General features: G+C 44.9%; 1 protein-coding gene across 1 annotated transcript in view; it reads right to left on the bottom strand.

Moving 5' to 3' along the window:
* Positions 1–15,486: 15,486 nt before the first annotated feature.
* The window catches only part of LNPK (lunapark, ER junction formation factor), a 527,269-nt gene continuing 525,690 nt past the window's right edge, over positions 15,487–17,065 (bottom strand). Inside the window, exon 13 of the mRNA XM_085645246.1 lies at positions 15,487–16,342. Within this exon, the coding sequence (XP_085501372.1) occupies positions 16,140–16,342 (203 nt within the window). The 3' untranslated portion in view covers positions 15,487–16,139. The remainder of the gene's footprint in view (positions 16,343–17,065) is intronic.

Genomic DNA, 17,065 nt, shown 5'->3' with positions numbered 1-17,065 from the left:
CTATAGGGCTGTCAAGCACATACTAATCAAATTCTTCTTCCTCCCTATCCAGCAAAAGAACATTTTGTCTAGCAATAGCATTACTAGTTGAATACTGGTTTCCTTTTGTGTGCATCAACTTCTGCGATTGTAGCACTAGGGGCCACCCTAATCAATAAGGGATACATTTTTGTTTATGATTTTACTTAGGCTATGTTTCTGAAAGCTCGATCTTCTTTACAAACTAAGTTGATCCTCCCTCTTTCCAGATTTATTTTGCCCCCCTTGTTAAAAACCCATATATCTTCTTCAACATCATTGATCCTCCTGCATATATCTAAAGACAACTCGCTTCCTTGAGAGGCCTGAATCTCTGTCAGCAAAAATCAAAATCAATTTGATTCTGGTTGCATAGTGGTCTCCCTGCAGCTGGTATAGCGTTACACTTGCTAAATTGTCTTATCTACACTAAAATATATTGACACTGCTAACAAATAACACACACTAATGTTTTTATACAGACATGCTACCGGAAACCCTTAAAATACTTTATATGACAATAAAGACCACATTGTTGGCTCGGTGACAGTTGCCTACAAATTCAATGGCTGTGCCTCTCCAATTGCCAGTTATTTGATTAAACACCTATCTAAGATGGCTGCCATAATCTGATGAAAACCGATTTAGACTACAAAACAATAAATGTGCAAGCCTGTTACCCTAGAGGGTGTAAAGGCCACAGATGCATAATCCATCACTTCGGCACAGAAGAGTCAGGTAGGGATAGTTATCAATGCTGCTGGTTTGCACTCACTGGACTTGTACAGTCCTAACTGAAGCACGGTCTGCACTCCAGTGGCACATGCTATGCCCAAATGCAGCTTAAAAGAAAATAAACAAAATGTCCATATTATGTATGCATACAAAATCATGTGCTCTTTGACAAAAAAACACAACGCTCACTGCAGATGGCCTGTTACGTGGCCATCCAAGGAAATAGACCTATTTTAAATAAATACACCAAGACAAATTACATAGAAAAACATAGAACTAAAAAGTGCAAAATGTAACATTTATCAGATAAAACCCTTTAAATGTTCTTATTCTTCAGCAATAGGAAGATAAATGTAAACAAAACCAGAAAATCACGAACACTACTTAGGTTTGAAGCGTAGCACTGCAAAGTGATAGATTTAAGAATGTATGTGTTGTTTATACTACTGTAGGGTTTCTTTCTTCTCTATTATATATATATATATACATACACACACACAAGATGCTGCTGTGGAGGGACAGTAATAATGCCATTCACCCTGCTTAACCTAAAGTCAGCATGCGGTATAAGGAACTACAGATAGGGGGGGTCTATTCTCCAGAGGTGGAAAAGGAGATTTTTGCCAATACCACCCTACTCTAAATTAGGCTTTTCTCCTAAATCAGGATATCTAACCCACTACAGGGGAGGTTCTGGCAGTAACATTAGATACAGATTTTGCACCCAATATTAATGCTAAAATCTCTGAAATTAGTACAAAACAGTATTAAAGCCTGGCAGGATACTGTAGCCCATCTTAAATTCCATATAGACTATCAAATGGCAGTCCTTTTTTAGGTGTAGGTTGTTTTTCCCATGTTTTAGTAGTGAGCAAAAGCAGTTGAGAACTGGTTAGCAGTGGTAAAGTGAACAGCCCTGAAGCCAAGAAAAACAACTGTCAGCAACAGGAGGCCAGTAGGCAAAAAGTTTGGGGGAAGATAACCTCAAGGGCTGCCAGGTCTAACAGCTGTGGTTTGCAGAAACTGGGTTAGTGTCCGATCAGTTCTATTATATTCCAAATAGGTACCCTAATATAGGCTCAGGTAACATCGTAACTCTTCACCTATATTCTTCCTTATATTACATACATAACAGTTCTTAAGGACTGATCTTTTACCTAGATACAACATTGCACTCAGAACGCAGGATTTTCCCTGGTAAAAACCTCATACATTATGCATGACGATTCTTGGAAGCACAGCAGGGCTAACATCTCCTGTATAATATCTATGTACAAAGTTAATTTCCGACATCATCCTAAGTTCGACAAAGTAATACAGCGAGGTTGAAGCCCCGGGGAGACCTATGGGTATATATACATCACATCTTCCTAAGACAGGCAGAGAAGACCAGGACTTCCCGGCCAACACACTGACCAAAGATGCTGAGGTTCCTGCATGCAGATACTCCAGCTCACACTGGTCTAACATGCCTTGCGGGGTGTCCAACCTGAGACCAGGATGGGGTCTCACAGTCTCTCGAACCAGGTAATGGTTGACTTTATCCTAGAGGGATTCTTGGCTTAACACCTACACACATGCTAGGTACACTTGGGTACATCTAGTTAGGGAGGCATCGTAGAAGAACCCACTTTTATTATCATGTATTTTATATACTCGTATGTATTCAGGATTATTGCAAAATGGTAGAACTCTATCATCCTTTTACTTTCATAGTGCTTCTAATCATTTATATCTGTTACTGTCCAGTGGTTGTTGCCAGCTCATTATTATACACTAGAATAACGACTGTTCAATAAATGCTTATTGAAAAATGCCCAGACCGTTTATTCTGTGTATCTCTCGGAGACAGACTAAGTAAGCACGAGTGACTGAGCAAAAAGGTAGTATATTGTTTTCACGATCCTGAGGGATCAGGGTTGTCATGTTCGATGGTTGCCAAGACCTATTCCCTCCTTGGTAAGAGGAGATTCTAGTGGCACTGTGAGCTAGCGAATACAGAAGGCCAACATATCTGGTGGGGGTGTTTAGAATCAGTCTGACACCAGTCCTACAGTGTACATTGTCTGAACGCACAGACCCTATATAAGTTTTTATAGGCACTACACACCATGGTGCCGCCAACGTTAGTTGGGTAATTATTTAACAGAAGAATCTGAACAGTTCAGTCGTGCTAAGTCTCAGAGACCCCTACTCACAATTCCCCAGAGATCTGGAGTGGGTAGGGACAAACTCCACCACAGCTGAATAGGGAAAATTCTATTTATTGGCTGTTGGTTATTCAAGCTTGAAGGACACATTGTTCCTAAAATTGTGCAAAGCACCTCATCTTAGTTCCCTTGAAAAGCTCTTCCTTTTTTAAAAACAACGACTGAGGAAGGGGATAGAGTTGTGGAAGAACTAAATCACTCAGCGATGAGTAAGTTGCAGATGCAATTCACATTGCAGAAAATGTTAGGAATGCCATCACCATAAAACTAGGTGCACACGGTCTAACATCCAGGGGTGGACTGGTAGCTTTCGTGATTGAGGCACACAAATCGTATAGAACAGAGGTATTCTATTCATGGGTTACATTCCCGGTTGCAAATGCAAGAACAAAAACAGTTCATTTCTACACAGAAAGTGGAATACTGGATGAATATTGTCCCTATGAGGATATTTAAGTTCCGCTAACTTACCAGAAACATTTATACTGGCTTAAAGGCGCCCTCCCCATACAAGAAATAAAGTAAGACTCGGTCCGCTCGGAAGAGAAGGAGCAAAGTGGCCAATATTTGCAGCCTACAACACATCCTGACATTGAACCAATGCCAGGAGGAGGCTTACACTTCACATAGAATTAATAAAACTTTACAGAAACAGGACAGTTTGTCGCGAGGGCACTTACGGTCCAGCCAGTTATGGCTACAACAAACACAAATGCAGTTCAAAATACAGCAACTAAAATCACACCACAAACCTTACACGCAGTAATGGGTAAAATGCCTGCAAAACGTGAACAAATGCCATTCTAGACAGCTCAGAAAATAACACAGCTAGAAGCAGAATTCCCAAATACCAGCACTTATGAAAAACACAGAATGCGAACAATCTGCTTGCCCATGGGGATAACACCACAGATAGAGGATTGTACCTCTTGGTGTAGAGTGTTCGCTGCCATATATACCAGGACACATGGTATACCGTCATTAGCAGTAATACCAGACGAATTAAGACAAATACAGAATGAGTACGGAGCAGAACCTGCTCTAAACTTAGGGATGAAATTACTTGGTAAATTTACCCTGGTATCGGCTATAATATTAGCAAATATTAAGGGGGAAGCATCATCAGTGGCAATAAGTCAACGCTTAAGGGAGTTCAGTCCCTTACAACAGGAACATGAATTACCCAAAATAATTGAGACTGCATATGCAGAATTAGGCAGACAGTTTGGGGGGAAAAGCAGTAAAACCTCAGCTGAGAGGAGGTCCAGAAAATGACACCTTCAAGCAGGGACCTGCTTCTTCTAAGAAGTGGGACAATAACAAAAAAACAAAAGAAGATAGAAGATAGATCTCAATCCAGAGGTAGGTCTCCTCCACAGGAGCCCACCGAAAGGAGGTATAACCTTAGGAATAGGGTCAGTATTCGAAAAAAAATGACAGGTATCAGGATACTAACACACGTTCCGTTCGTTCCTTTCAGGGTTCAACGAAAAACTCCAAGAGGGAAGGACGGTCAGACAGACAAGAAGAGCATACAAAGTCCAGAGACAAGCAGCACGCTCAAGACTTTACTTCCAAAAAAGAAGACAAATCCAAACCAAAACCTCAGTTCAAAAAGAAGAAGGTTGCAAATCTAAAGATCAGACATGCCCAGAATTCTGAGGACTCAACAACTGAACAAAAATGGGCTCTGATGATGCTAGACAGTGCGGCAGAAGTAACAATAGCTCGCCAGAACCTGATGGAATGGAATTTCTGGTGACAGCGGACTTGAATGATTAGATCATGGTAGAAACACCTGATACTAGGGTAAGCATCCTGCATACGTTATACGAGAACACTCCAGATGGAAGGGGACAAGCCCAGGAAAGTGAAAGGTCTCTTTTGGGAGAACCTGACATTTGGTTATGACATCCTTTTAGCTGAACAAGATTGTCCGCCAGCATTCGCCATGGATTGCCCTAGGGGAGAAACGGTAATTTTACCAGCCTTTTCCGACCCTCTTCCCAAATACTCAAAATATGCATATGCACGGGAGTGAGCGGTAGCCCTAGCTCTGGCATTATACCGAAACCATGTTGGATGGGATGAGGTACCAACCCACCACATAATTCCATTAAAGAATACTCTGACTCCACAGAGACAGTATTCAATAAAGCAAGAAGCTAAAAAAAAAAAAAAGAAATAGGTCAGGGAGATCTTAGATCAACTTGAATATCAAGGGGTATTTGAAGCTTGCACCTCTCAAATGAATAATCCTTTGTTTCTGGTCATGAAACCTGAGAACTCATATCATCTAGTTTTGGATTACAGACATTTAAACACTTGCACAAAAACATTTGCAGAACAAAATGCACACAGTGCCACACTAATGAATAACATTGTGCGGAGGAAATAGAAAACCACACTAGATATCTCGAATGGATTCTTCTGCCAAAATATAGCGCCTGAATTCAGGTATTTAACAGCATTCCGTGCGTTAGGCTCCCAGAGGCAATTTTGTCGACGCCCCCAGGGGGTACAAGAATAGCCCGGGGTTGTTCTCAGCCAGAGTAACTGAATTACTTAAAAATCTGGATGAAGAGGCATTGTCCTATGTGGATGATATTTATCTAATGGATGATGACCTGGAGGAACACTTGACCTGAGTGAATACCATAATATTGGGATTCGCCTCTGAAGGCTACAAATTCAACTCTAAAAAAATCAAAGATATCCTACCTTGATGTCCTATTTCTCTGATATGAGCTCTCAAGTGAAGGGAAATGCTTAGAAGCTAATTTTTTAGAAAATTGCACGCTGCTGCAACCTCCAAAAACATTGAAAAATGTACAATCAATACAGAATGGTTAATCGTATCTTTAACATGTCTGATACGAGGGATATAACCCACCTATTTTAGAACATAGGTTCAGGACTGTTAAGCACCTTTCAGACGGTTCTCGGAGTTATGCCACACTTTATACATTCAGTGTTCGGAAGCATTTTTGGAGGACTTCGCTAATCCGGTTTCTAAAAGTAGGTATCATGATTGTCATTTTTCTGCTACGCAATGGACGTCCCAGTCACCAAGGAGATGGAAACAGTACTCTTGGAGCGAAAATACTGTGATCGCATGGTACAACATCTGGGCACACCTCGCCTGAGAGAACTAAGCGCATCTTGGTTATTGTAATTTAGACCAGTCTGGATGGACTGCATCTTACCTGTTCTACGAATCCTGTTGTGCGGCGAAGAATGTGTGTTAGATCTCGGACACTGATCATGTGCGCAACCAGAGGTGTTAAGGGATCGTCGTCTGCGAAGGCAGGCAACAGTAATGTTGTGTCTACCAGCCAGGAGACAAACAATTGGCTCATTGTGTGCTGGAAGAAATTCGTTAAAAAAACCTAACATTGGAACTCAAAAACAAATTGACACTTTTTGTGGACATGCATGGCTTTCGGACACTTGTAGAAGTTCGGACTATAGACATATCAGAGCTATGGCTTGAGTGATAATTTCCTTTTTTCATTTGTTTAATATTTTTAGAATTTTTAAAATTTTATTAACAGGATTACTATTGTTTTACAATAGTTATTTGCATACCAGTGCCTAGTAGCATGTTTAGAATTTGAATGATGTCATCCAGTCGGATGAGGAATGTGTGTTATATTCCATATAGGTACCCTAATATAGGCCCAGGTAACATCGTAACCCTTCACCTATAATCTTCCCTACATTACATATATAACAGTTCTTAAGGACTGACCTTTTACCTAGAAACGACACTGCATTCAGAAACGGGGATTTTCCCTGGTAAAAACCATATACATTATGCATGAGAATTCTTGGAAGCACAGCAGGGCTAACATCTCTGGTATAATATCTATGTACAAAGTTCATTCTTGACTTCAGCCTAAGGCCGACAAAGTAATACAGCGAGTTAGAACCCCCAGAAACACCTATGGGTTTATATACACATCACATCTTGCTAAGATAGCAAGAGGAGACCAGGTCTTCCCAGCCGACACACTGATGCGCGACGCTGAGCTCTCTGCATGCAGACACTCCAGCTCGCAGTGGTCTAACATCCCTCGCGGTGTATCAAACCTGAGACCAAGACTGGGTCCCACAGTCTCTCAATTCAGGTAATGGGGTTGACTTTATCCCAGAGGGATTCTTAGCTTAACACCTACACACATGCCAGGTACACTTCAGTACATCTTGTTAGGGAGACATCGTAGGAGTACGCACTTTTATTGTGATGTATTTAATATACTCTTATGTACTCATGATTCGCCTAAGATGGCAGAAGTCTATCATCCTTTTACAATTTCGTAGTGCTTCTAATCATTTAGATCTTTTATTCTGACGGTTGTTGCAGCTCATCTATTTTACATCAGAATAACAACTGTTCAATAAATACTTACTGAAAACACCCGGACTGTTTTTTCTGTGCATCTCTCAGAGACAGACTAAGTAAGCACGAGTGACTGAGCGAAAGGTAGTATATGGTTTCCACGATCTGGAGGGATCAGGGTTGTAATGTTCGATGGTTGATAAGAACTATTCTCTCCTTGGTAAGAGAAGATTCTAGTGGCATTGTGAGACACAGACGGCCAATATATCCGGTGGGGGTGTTTAAAATCAGTCAGACACCAGTCCTACCGTGTATGTTGTCCGAACACACAGATCCTGTTTAAGTTTTTATAGGAACTACACAACAGTTCTATATATTACCAAGATGTTAATGTGTTGGTTGTGTTACTACAGTGCATTTTCAATCTTTATTTCAAAACGATCAATAAAATGTTGGCTATGTTTTGCCAAATTTTACATCTTGCACAATGAAGTCTAAAAACAATAGCGGCAACAGATGTCTCAATATATAAGCAATAACTGCAAATAAATTAAAATGTATTCCTGAAGCTGTACGGCATAAGCACAAAATATATTGGCAAAGATTGCATATCAATGTGAAACAAATTGCCCCATAGAAACAATTAATAGCAATACTGATCATTTTGAATTTTGAACTAGGAAAATATGTTTGCAAGCAAAAGCAATGCACGGAAGACGTAGCATAAAAATAGAAATAGTGGTGTTTATTTTTCACTTAGAAAAGCTGTTTCTGTTCTGTGGTTGAGAAAGCATACAATGAAGCTATCTGCCCTGTAACTGTTGTGTGTTAGGGAGCCTTCGAGCTCTAGCCACCACAATACTCCAACCCAGAACAGGGCAAGAAGAATGAATTGGGTCTCAGTCTGTCTTGATCCTCCTCAGAGCTTGAGGCAGGAGAGATTGTGGTGGCAATGCATACAGGAGTCCTTGCTTCACACAAGCCATGTCAACCACCACTAGCATCGATCTCTAACACCCCCACATCCCCCAAAAGATGACATCAGCCATAGGCCTATATTGATCTATGAAATTACAAAAGCACAACCGTTGGTAACAGCCAGTTTCCAATCTAGTATCGCTGCCTCTTTCGACCACAATTACCCCCCGGCAAGCAACTGGTTGCAAAGAGTCCTTTTTCTTTGTACAACCAGATTTTATTCATTTTTTTAAAAAAAATACAGCATTGTCATACATGCATAGTATTCTCATCAGTTCTTGCGCAGATCCCTAAACACACTTATTCTCTGGCTTGTTTTACTTAACATCCCCGTAACAAAAAAACATCCCTCTCACCCCCTCGGAGTTGCACTTAAGTTAGTGTAGTGGGACCTCTGGGAGTTGCTAGTTCCCAGTCGTCTTGTTTTTGGCTGTGTGTTGGAACCATCCTACTAAGAAATGCTCTGGGGTTTGTGGGAGCTCTTTGTCAATGAGGTCGCTAATTATCTGTCTTATCTCCTCCCAAAAACTTTGCAGTGCGGGGCAGCTCCAGAACATGTGAATGATATGTGCTTCCCTCTCGCATCTTGGGCATGCCGCAGTCTCCGTCCCGAAGTATCTCCCAATGTGGGCTGGAGTGAGATACGCTCTATGTATTATATAAAAGCGAATTAGTTTGAAACGCGCATTTCTAGATGCCTTTGGGGTTCGCGCTAGGATCCTGTCCCAATCCTTCTCTGGGATCTGCTTCCCCAGGTCTTCCTCCCTCTGTAACCGCAGATGCTCCAGCGGCTTCTGCATATCCTGCCTCATCACCTTGTAGAGGCACGAGACCGTTTTTATCCTTCCCGCCGATAAAACAACGTAACTGCATCCTGCCAGTGCCCTGGGTTCTGTGCCACCCACGCCTCAGAGTTTTCTAATCCTTCTAATAATGGCCCCATGTTTCAGGGACTGAACTCATGGCAAGTCATATGCGGTGTGGAGTTCCTCAAAGGGGAGCAGTACAGAGTCTTGATATAGGTGCCCCATTACTTTCAGACCTGCCTCTTCCCAGTCTTCCAGTCCTGTCCAGTGTTCTCCTTGGAGTAGACGGCAAAGCATCGTTATGGGTAAGTGTGGGGAGTAAGGGATCTTAGCGCCCACCCGCCTCCGGTATCTGGCCGAGCAATGTACCACCACCCTGGTTTCCGCTGTGTCTCCCGACAGATCCCTTCGTACCCACAGTAGGATCTTTGCAACGGTTGCAGCATCTGGTGCTGCCGGGTATCGCTCCCTATCCGGGTTCCGCTCTGCTGCTAGCCACTGTATCATCCAGTACAGCTGGGCAGCTATATAATATCCCTCAAAATCTGGTACCGCCAGGTCGCCATCCGCCAGGGGGGCTGTAAGGAGGCCAATGCTACCCTTCTGCATCCAGTTCCCCATATAAAGGCTCCTTGAATGTTGCCTGTGGGATCCACACCGGGAACGCCCAGAAATACAGGAGGAGCGGAAGTTCCACCATCTTTAACACAGCTATCCGCCCAGCTACCGATAATGGCAATGTTACCCAGAATTCCATCGCGGAACGCACTGATCTCATTGCTCTACACACATTACCCTTGACTATAAGGCCAGATACACTGCCGAACTGGGCCACCATGCCCCTTTCAACTCATCCGTTGTATCAATGAGGAATAGCAGAAGGTCGTCTGTATATAAAGCTATAGCGTTCCACGTCCCCTATCCTTAGGCCATTATATTCCTGTCCTCTTCTTGCCCTGCATGCCAGGGGCTTCATGGCAAGAGCGAACAGCAGAGGGGAGAGGGGGCATCTCTTCCTCGTGCCTCTCTCCACCATCTGCCTGGGTGAGATGGTCTTCCCAGTACAAACACGCGCCGTGGGGGTCACATATAGTAGCCGTACACATGCAGGAAAGCCTCCTCCCAGTCCCATCCCAAGCAACACATCATAAAGTTAAGGCCATTCAATGCTGTCAAAGGCCTTCTCAATGTCCACTGCAAACACCGCCGCCTCCTGCTTGTTGTATCCATTGAAGTCCATGACAGCCAGGAGCCGCTGAATATTTATGGCTGTGTTCCACCCTGGAATAAACCCCGCTTGGTCTGCATGGACCAGTTCTGGCATATGGGGGAGAAGGCACATCACCAAAATCTTGCTTAGGATTTTATAATCCATGTTCAGCATGGATAGCGGTCTGTAGGCTGTGTAGTCATGCTGCTCTTTCCCAGGCTTAGGCACCGGGACGATGAGGGCCTCCCTAGTACTCTCCGGCAGGATCCCCGTCTCACAGGTCTCTTGATATAGTGTAACTAGTTGTGGAGCTAGTTCCTCCACATACACTGCATAGAATTTGGCCGGTAGGCCATCTTAGCCCGTAGTCTTATTCCTTGCCATACCCTTGATATCGGCCTGCACCTCCTGCTGTGTAATGTCCGCTCCTAACTCCTCAGCCTCCTCAGGGCTCAGCCTCGCCATCTGCAAACTTGCAAGGTGCTCCCTAGCTTCCGCATTCTCACCTTCTAGTGACCTTTTATATAACTTAGCATAGAAGCAGGTGAAGACCTCATTATTCTTTGCCTTTGTGTAGTGCCTAACCCCTTCCTCGTCCTCTATTTCCACCAGCGGTGCGCTCCTGCTCACCAGATTTGCCAGCCATGCCAGGAGCGATCCCGATTTATCTCTCTGCGTGGGTGCGCTCGAGTTACTTCTTGTAATCGAAGCACCAAAGCTGCTATGTCTCTCTTGCCTCTTCTTCTTTGAGCTCTAACACAGCTTGCTGGAGCTCCGGGTGTTTAGGCCTTCTGCGCGCCAATCCCCTAAGGGTCACCTCTGCCTCCTCAACCTCCCCCATTAGGATACGCCTAACCCCTGTGGTCCGTGTTATGCATGGACCTCTCAAGACCGCCTTGAAGGTGTCTCACCCTGCATTTGCCAACGAGGCAGTCTCCATGTTGGCTGCAAAGTAGTGCTCAATTTCATCCATGATATCTGCCCGGAAGACCTGGTTTTCTAGGGTGTCCAGCTGGAGCCTCCATGTGGAAATCAACGGTATAAGGTGCATCCATGTCAATGAGAGGACCGCTGAGTTATGATCCAATACTGTGCGCGTAAGATATTCTGCAGCAATAACTTGCTGTTGCATGTCTGCTGTGCATAGGAAGGCATCTAAGCGCGCGTGTACCTCATGTACCACAGAAAAATAGGAATGGTCTATCTTGGGTGTGTTAGGTCCTCCAGGCATCTATCGGTCCCCAGCTCTGTCTCCAGGTAGTGAATGCATGTGAGGCTCGTGCTGCATGGGATCTGCGCAATGGGAGGGGCGGTGAGATCTATCTAGAAAGACATGGTCTACACTATTGAAGTCCCCTCCCATTAGGGTAGTTCCAGTCAAGTATTGAGTCAGGTAATGATTCAGTCTTGAGAAGAAGGTTGTCAGTTCTGAGTAGGGGGTATAATACTAACTATACTTATCTCCCTGCCCTCTAACCGCCCACTGATGGCTATGTAACGACCCTCCGGATCTATCAGTGAGTCGGTTAATTGGAATGGGACCCCCGCTTGGATCCATATTAACACTCCTTGTGCATACACGGAGTATGTAGTGTAAAAAAGTTGACCCCTCCACCGTCTCTGTAAGGCCAGACCCTCTTTCTGTGTTAAATGGGTCCCTTGCAGCAGGGCCATCTGGGCACCCAGCCGTCTGATGTGTGAGAGGACTTTATGCCGTTTCGTCATTGTGTGCATACCTCTAATGTTCCATGTCATGCATTTGTATATCTGGAACTCAGCCATTGGCTAGTGTCACATTTCTCAGCCCATCTCCCTCCTTGCGTGTTGTCAATAACCTGCTCTCCCCGCTCATGCTCATTACCATTCGGGTCTTTGTGTGCTGCAACTCAGGGTGTCCCACCCACATCAACAATAAACATTCCCTCAAACTCCCACTCCCCAAGACAAGTAGGAAAACACCCCCCCATCCAAGTCTGGGAGTACCAAACTCTGCAGCTGAAAGTCACTAGATTCCCTACTCCGAGCCACAGTCCTCTGCTGCCTCTCTGCCCTCCGGTGGTGCATAGCTTCCTCCTTTGCCACTCATCAGCGCCACTACTTGCATCGCGTTCCGATGTTCCTGCTGCACTTCATCTTGTGTGGGGGCTAAGGTCTCCCTCAAGGCCAGACGACCCAAGAACTGTTCTCTCATCCTCTTCTCCGGGTCTTGCAGCGGTTCTATCCCTTTGTGCTTGTCCAGCCAGTCCAACGCCTCCTGTGGGGTCCCGAAGAACTCTATTCCTCCCTCCGTGGTCACTCGTAGCCTAGCCGGATATAGTGTAACATACTTGCAGTTCAGCTGTCGCAACCTTTGCTTCACTTCTCGGTAGGAGCCTCTCTGCCTTTGCACTTCCCTGGAAAAATCCGGGAAGATTCGCACCTTTAAGTTGTCTATTGCTATGTCTCCTCTGAGGCGTGCCTGGCTAAGGATATGATCTCTGTTCCTATAATGGAGAAGCTTTGCTATCACCACTCGTGGCAGGTGCTCCTGGTATAAGTGGTTTCGCAGAGACTCGGTGCACCCTCTCTAAGGCGAAGAAGCTTGAGAGGCCATCTGGTGCTACTTCTTCACGCAGCCATTTTTAAAGAAAATCCACTATGTTGCAGCCTTAATTTTTTCCGATAGACCTATAATTCTGAGATTGTTCCTGCGTGATCTATTTTCAGCGTCCTCTACTTGGAATTCTAGTGTACGCACCTTTGTCTCAAGCATTGCTAGTTGCTGTTTCATGGTAACCATTTCCGGGAGGGTCTACGAGAGCTGGCCTTCAGTCGTCCTCACCCTTCGCGCCAGTCGCTTGTGATCTTCCCCAAGTAGGCCCAGGCCCAGCGAATCAATTTATCCCCCAGGCGCTCCCTGGAGGATGTGATGGCCTGCAGTATGTGCTGCAGCGTGGGTCTCCAAAGAGTTCTGCCTGTGGTTGGGGCTCCCCTCCCTTCTCCATCAGCATTTCCATTGGGGCCACTTCCTGTCTTTCTTTTTGGAGACTTACCCCCATCGCGCACTCTCAGATTACCGCACTTCTAGCGCAGCGGCCACTCATACAATGCTGATTTCAGCTCCAGTCAAATGCTGGGTCTTCTCTTCTTGCAAACGTTCCTCAGCACCTATGTTCCCCCAGATGTACAGAGATTAGCTGCGTCGACTTCTGCCCCAGTTCTACACTTCTCATCGCAGGTCTCCTCAGCTACATCCTGCCTTCACAGCTCTGGTTAGTCGCCCTACCTCTGCGTTTTTCAGGGATCTTGAGTGACGGCGGGTTCTGGCCTCGTGCGCCCCCACGCGCCCCTCAGTGTGTCACTTGTTCTGCCAGGTATTCCTGGGTTACGGTCCGATCCGTGTGACCACTTCGCTGGTCCCGCCTCTGCTCAGTCTCCTCACACACCCCTTACGGCTCTGCCTTCCTCCGGTGTTACGTCTTGGCCAGCGCTCATTGTGGTGGCCTCTTCCCCTGTATCAGGTGCTGGGCTTCGAGGTAAGAAGGGGCCAGGCCCGCTCCCTGGCCTCATCAGTGCTGCTGGGCCTAGCCAGATACGCTAGGCCTCTGCCGTGTGTCTGTCCACCTCACTACAGGCTCCCTGGCGGCACTGAGATGCCCCTTCTCTTTTGGTCAAGTCCTCGGGCCTAAGGCACACCTCCCCAGCTGCCTGGGGGGCCCTTCCTCACGGTCAGCCGCCTGCTGCTTATTTCTCCCGTTGGGCCCTAGTTTTCTCTGGCAGACCCCCCAGAAATGCACTCATTCAGAGGGCCGCCAGGCTCAGTCAGTCCCTGTTTTTTTTAAAAGGGGGATGAGGGCCTCTTCAGCAGGGTCCCGGTCCTCCACCTCAGCCACTCTTGCCAGGTCCTCGCTTATGGCCTACTCCTTCGAGCTGCACTGGGGGGCACTCCAGGTCCACGTACAGTCCACTGCACCGGTGAAAGGAGTGGGGCTCTCCTATGTCCGTCTCGGGCCCCTGTCACTGCCCCCCCTCGGACGCTATCGCTGCGGCTCGCTCACCTCAGGGGAGTCAGCACAGAGTGTTCTGGGGGCTACAGGGCCGCCTTCTTCGCAGTCTGTCCCCTCCAGCTCTCAGGTGCTGCTCCCAGGCCAGCCACAATGGGTTCCAGGCCAGTCTGCCACTGGGTCTCCCCGCCTGCACTCTGGGGGTCTCCGGGCTCACATCAGGATCTTGCAAGGCAGCTGGGGTGGGGGCAACCTCGATTCTTTGCTCCTCCGCAGTCGTATGTCGGGTGGTGATTCTCTGCAGCATCGTTACCTCCCCATGGGCACCGCCATCTTGGGTCACCTCCAGGCTGCAATTCAAGTTTGGTTCTCCGCCTCTGCTCCTAGTCAGGGAGGAGGTTTCTTCCTTTCAAGTACTCTTCGCACATGGGCAGCTACGAGTGCGCGCCGCAGGGGCTCTCTCCCATTCTGGGAATCAGGATGGCACTCCATGGCGGCTGGCCGACCGGAGCTCGCGAGCTGCGCTGCTCATTCCATCGGCACCAGGCCACGCCCCCCTCGGTTGCAAAATAATACTTTACCCATCATCTTCAGATGGGAAAAACTACCACCCAAGTATCAAGTGGGTACTCTATCCTTCCACAGCAGATCATGTGATAAGGAAAACTGGCACAAGAGGGAGGATCGTATTCACATGCATACAAGAGTTAGGAGAAGAAATAGTGTTCGAATGAAGGTAACTGGAGTACACTTTAAGTGATCTTTTAGATATAGTCCAGTGAAATCACATTCAGACTGATTCATGTTCAAATTGTGACAAATCTTCATCCAAAAGCATACCATAATTTTTGGGATGGCTGATAAGTGACTGCGTTAAATGCAAATACTCTTAGCTTGAGACCTGTTTGGCCAGGTGCCCTTAGGCATATACAATTCCTCTGGACATCAGGGGAACTGCTTACTTTACTCAGTGTGTCAAGAAGGTTTCACGTCTCAAGACAACCATGTTCAAAGGAGTGGAAAAAAGGGGAAAAAGAAATTTGAGTTGTGGTTCAGCCCTTAAAAACAGAACTAGAGAAAGACTAAAACAAACCAGTGTTTTGAATTAAGTGGGATGGGAGTTCAACAATGAATACATTTTTGGTAGTTAATCATCAAAACACACAAAGTAGGAAAGAAAAAACAATCTACGTTTCCCAAGCCATACATTCTAAAATGATGAAACTTTATTTTTTACTTAACAAAATAAAGGCAACGTGTCGACTTGGGTACCGTTATTGTTTAGATATAAATAGAATACATTATTCAAGTACGGTTAGAGGACATTCCTATGTTACATTATGTAAACAATAGAGCTAATTTTACACATTTATTTTCGCGGACTAGCTGTACATAGGGACGTTTGGGGTCCTTCTCATGACAATTACCACCAAATGTTAACTGCAACGGAAAACAATGCAAGAGGTAAAAATGCAAACAAGGTACCTAGTTATTGTCATGTAGGAGTTGTGATTAGATCTGTCAACAAAGGAATTTGGCATTAACAAACTCTTTTATAGCAAGGTACTGTAAATCCTCAAAAATAATATCTATGTGTAATAAACGACACCTAAATAAATACATGTATCCTCCTTAAAATACTTGTGTAAATTAAAAAAAGACCCTTGATTTTATGTTAGCTTGAACACAGTAAGTGCATTCTGACGTGCAATCTTTCAAATAAAAAAAATACATTATTAAACAATACACCGTACATTGCATTTAGCAGTGAGGCAGTAGTAGCTTAAGTACATTTTCAAAACGTGCCACAAAAAACACTATTGTATACAAAGCTGAATACTCAGGCACTTCAACCAGTTATTCTGTTTCCATAAGAGACTCTTCACTGTGCTCTGCAGCATTAGTTAATTGACTTATGTTTTCCTTAATGGACAAATCCTCCTCATTATCATCATCACTTTCAGCTAATTTGTCACATTGCTGTTCAGAGCTTTGATGCTTTTCTTCTTGGAGCTGCTCAGGCTCAGCACACCTTTCGGATTCCTCCACTGGCTCTGCAACTATAAGATGATTAAAAAAGTTTAATGCAAATCTCTACTCCACAGCATTTATAGCTCACAATGCAATAATGTTAAAAAGCAATATTCAGATCAGTTCTTATGACACGCATGAATCTGCAAGAGGACAACAAACATGACTTAACATACATCTTCCGCCAACATGGAGCACAGTGTATTCTTTTAAGTTAGTGAATAATTTTCCAAAATGCCTTCAATCCCACCGAACAGCAGTTCGGTAGCACCCAATCAGGAACCACTTTTTCAAATCAAGAGGAAGCACAAAGGTATCTCAGTTTATGAGATTTTAGTTTATATTTGCAGCATTCAGTTGAGTTAGGCGGCTGCGTTTCGTCTTGACACTATATCATATATACATACATACACACTTTAATTCCCCACTGAAAAAGACAAAAGTTACAGCGAAGTTCTAGTTAGTAAATAGAATGTAAAAAAAACCTTAGAAATTCTCCCCCCCCCCCCACCTAAAAAATAAAAAAAAAAAAAAAAAAAAGATTCCAGGGACGACATAGTTGGGTTCAGATTTTACATAAACAAAACTGTAGGAATTCAGCACTTCTAATTCTAAAGAAACTATAACGCATGCCCTAAGGTAACTATAACTCACACCCCGCCATGCACAGATTTCTCATCAATTTTACAGCAGTTATATTATCAGTGAGGTCATTGAGGATTTCATAACTGATGTCATAGGTGGGGCAATTG

Source organism: Triturus cristatus, chromosome 3_1 (genome assembly GCF_964204655.1).
Source record: "Triturus cristatus chromosome 3_1, aTriCri1.1, whole genome shotgun sequence".
NCBI classification, from domain to species: Eukaryota; Metazoa; Chordata; class Amphibia; order Caudata; family Salamandridae; genus Triturus; species Triturus cristatus.
This window is presented reverse-complemented; position numbering and strand designations above follow the sequence as displayed.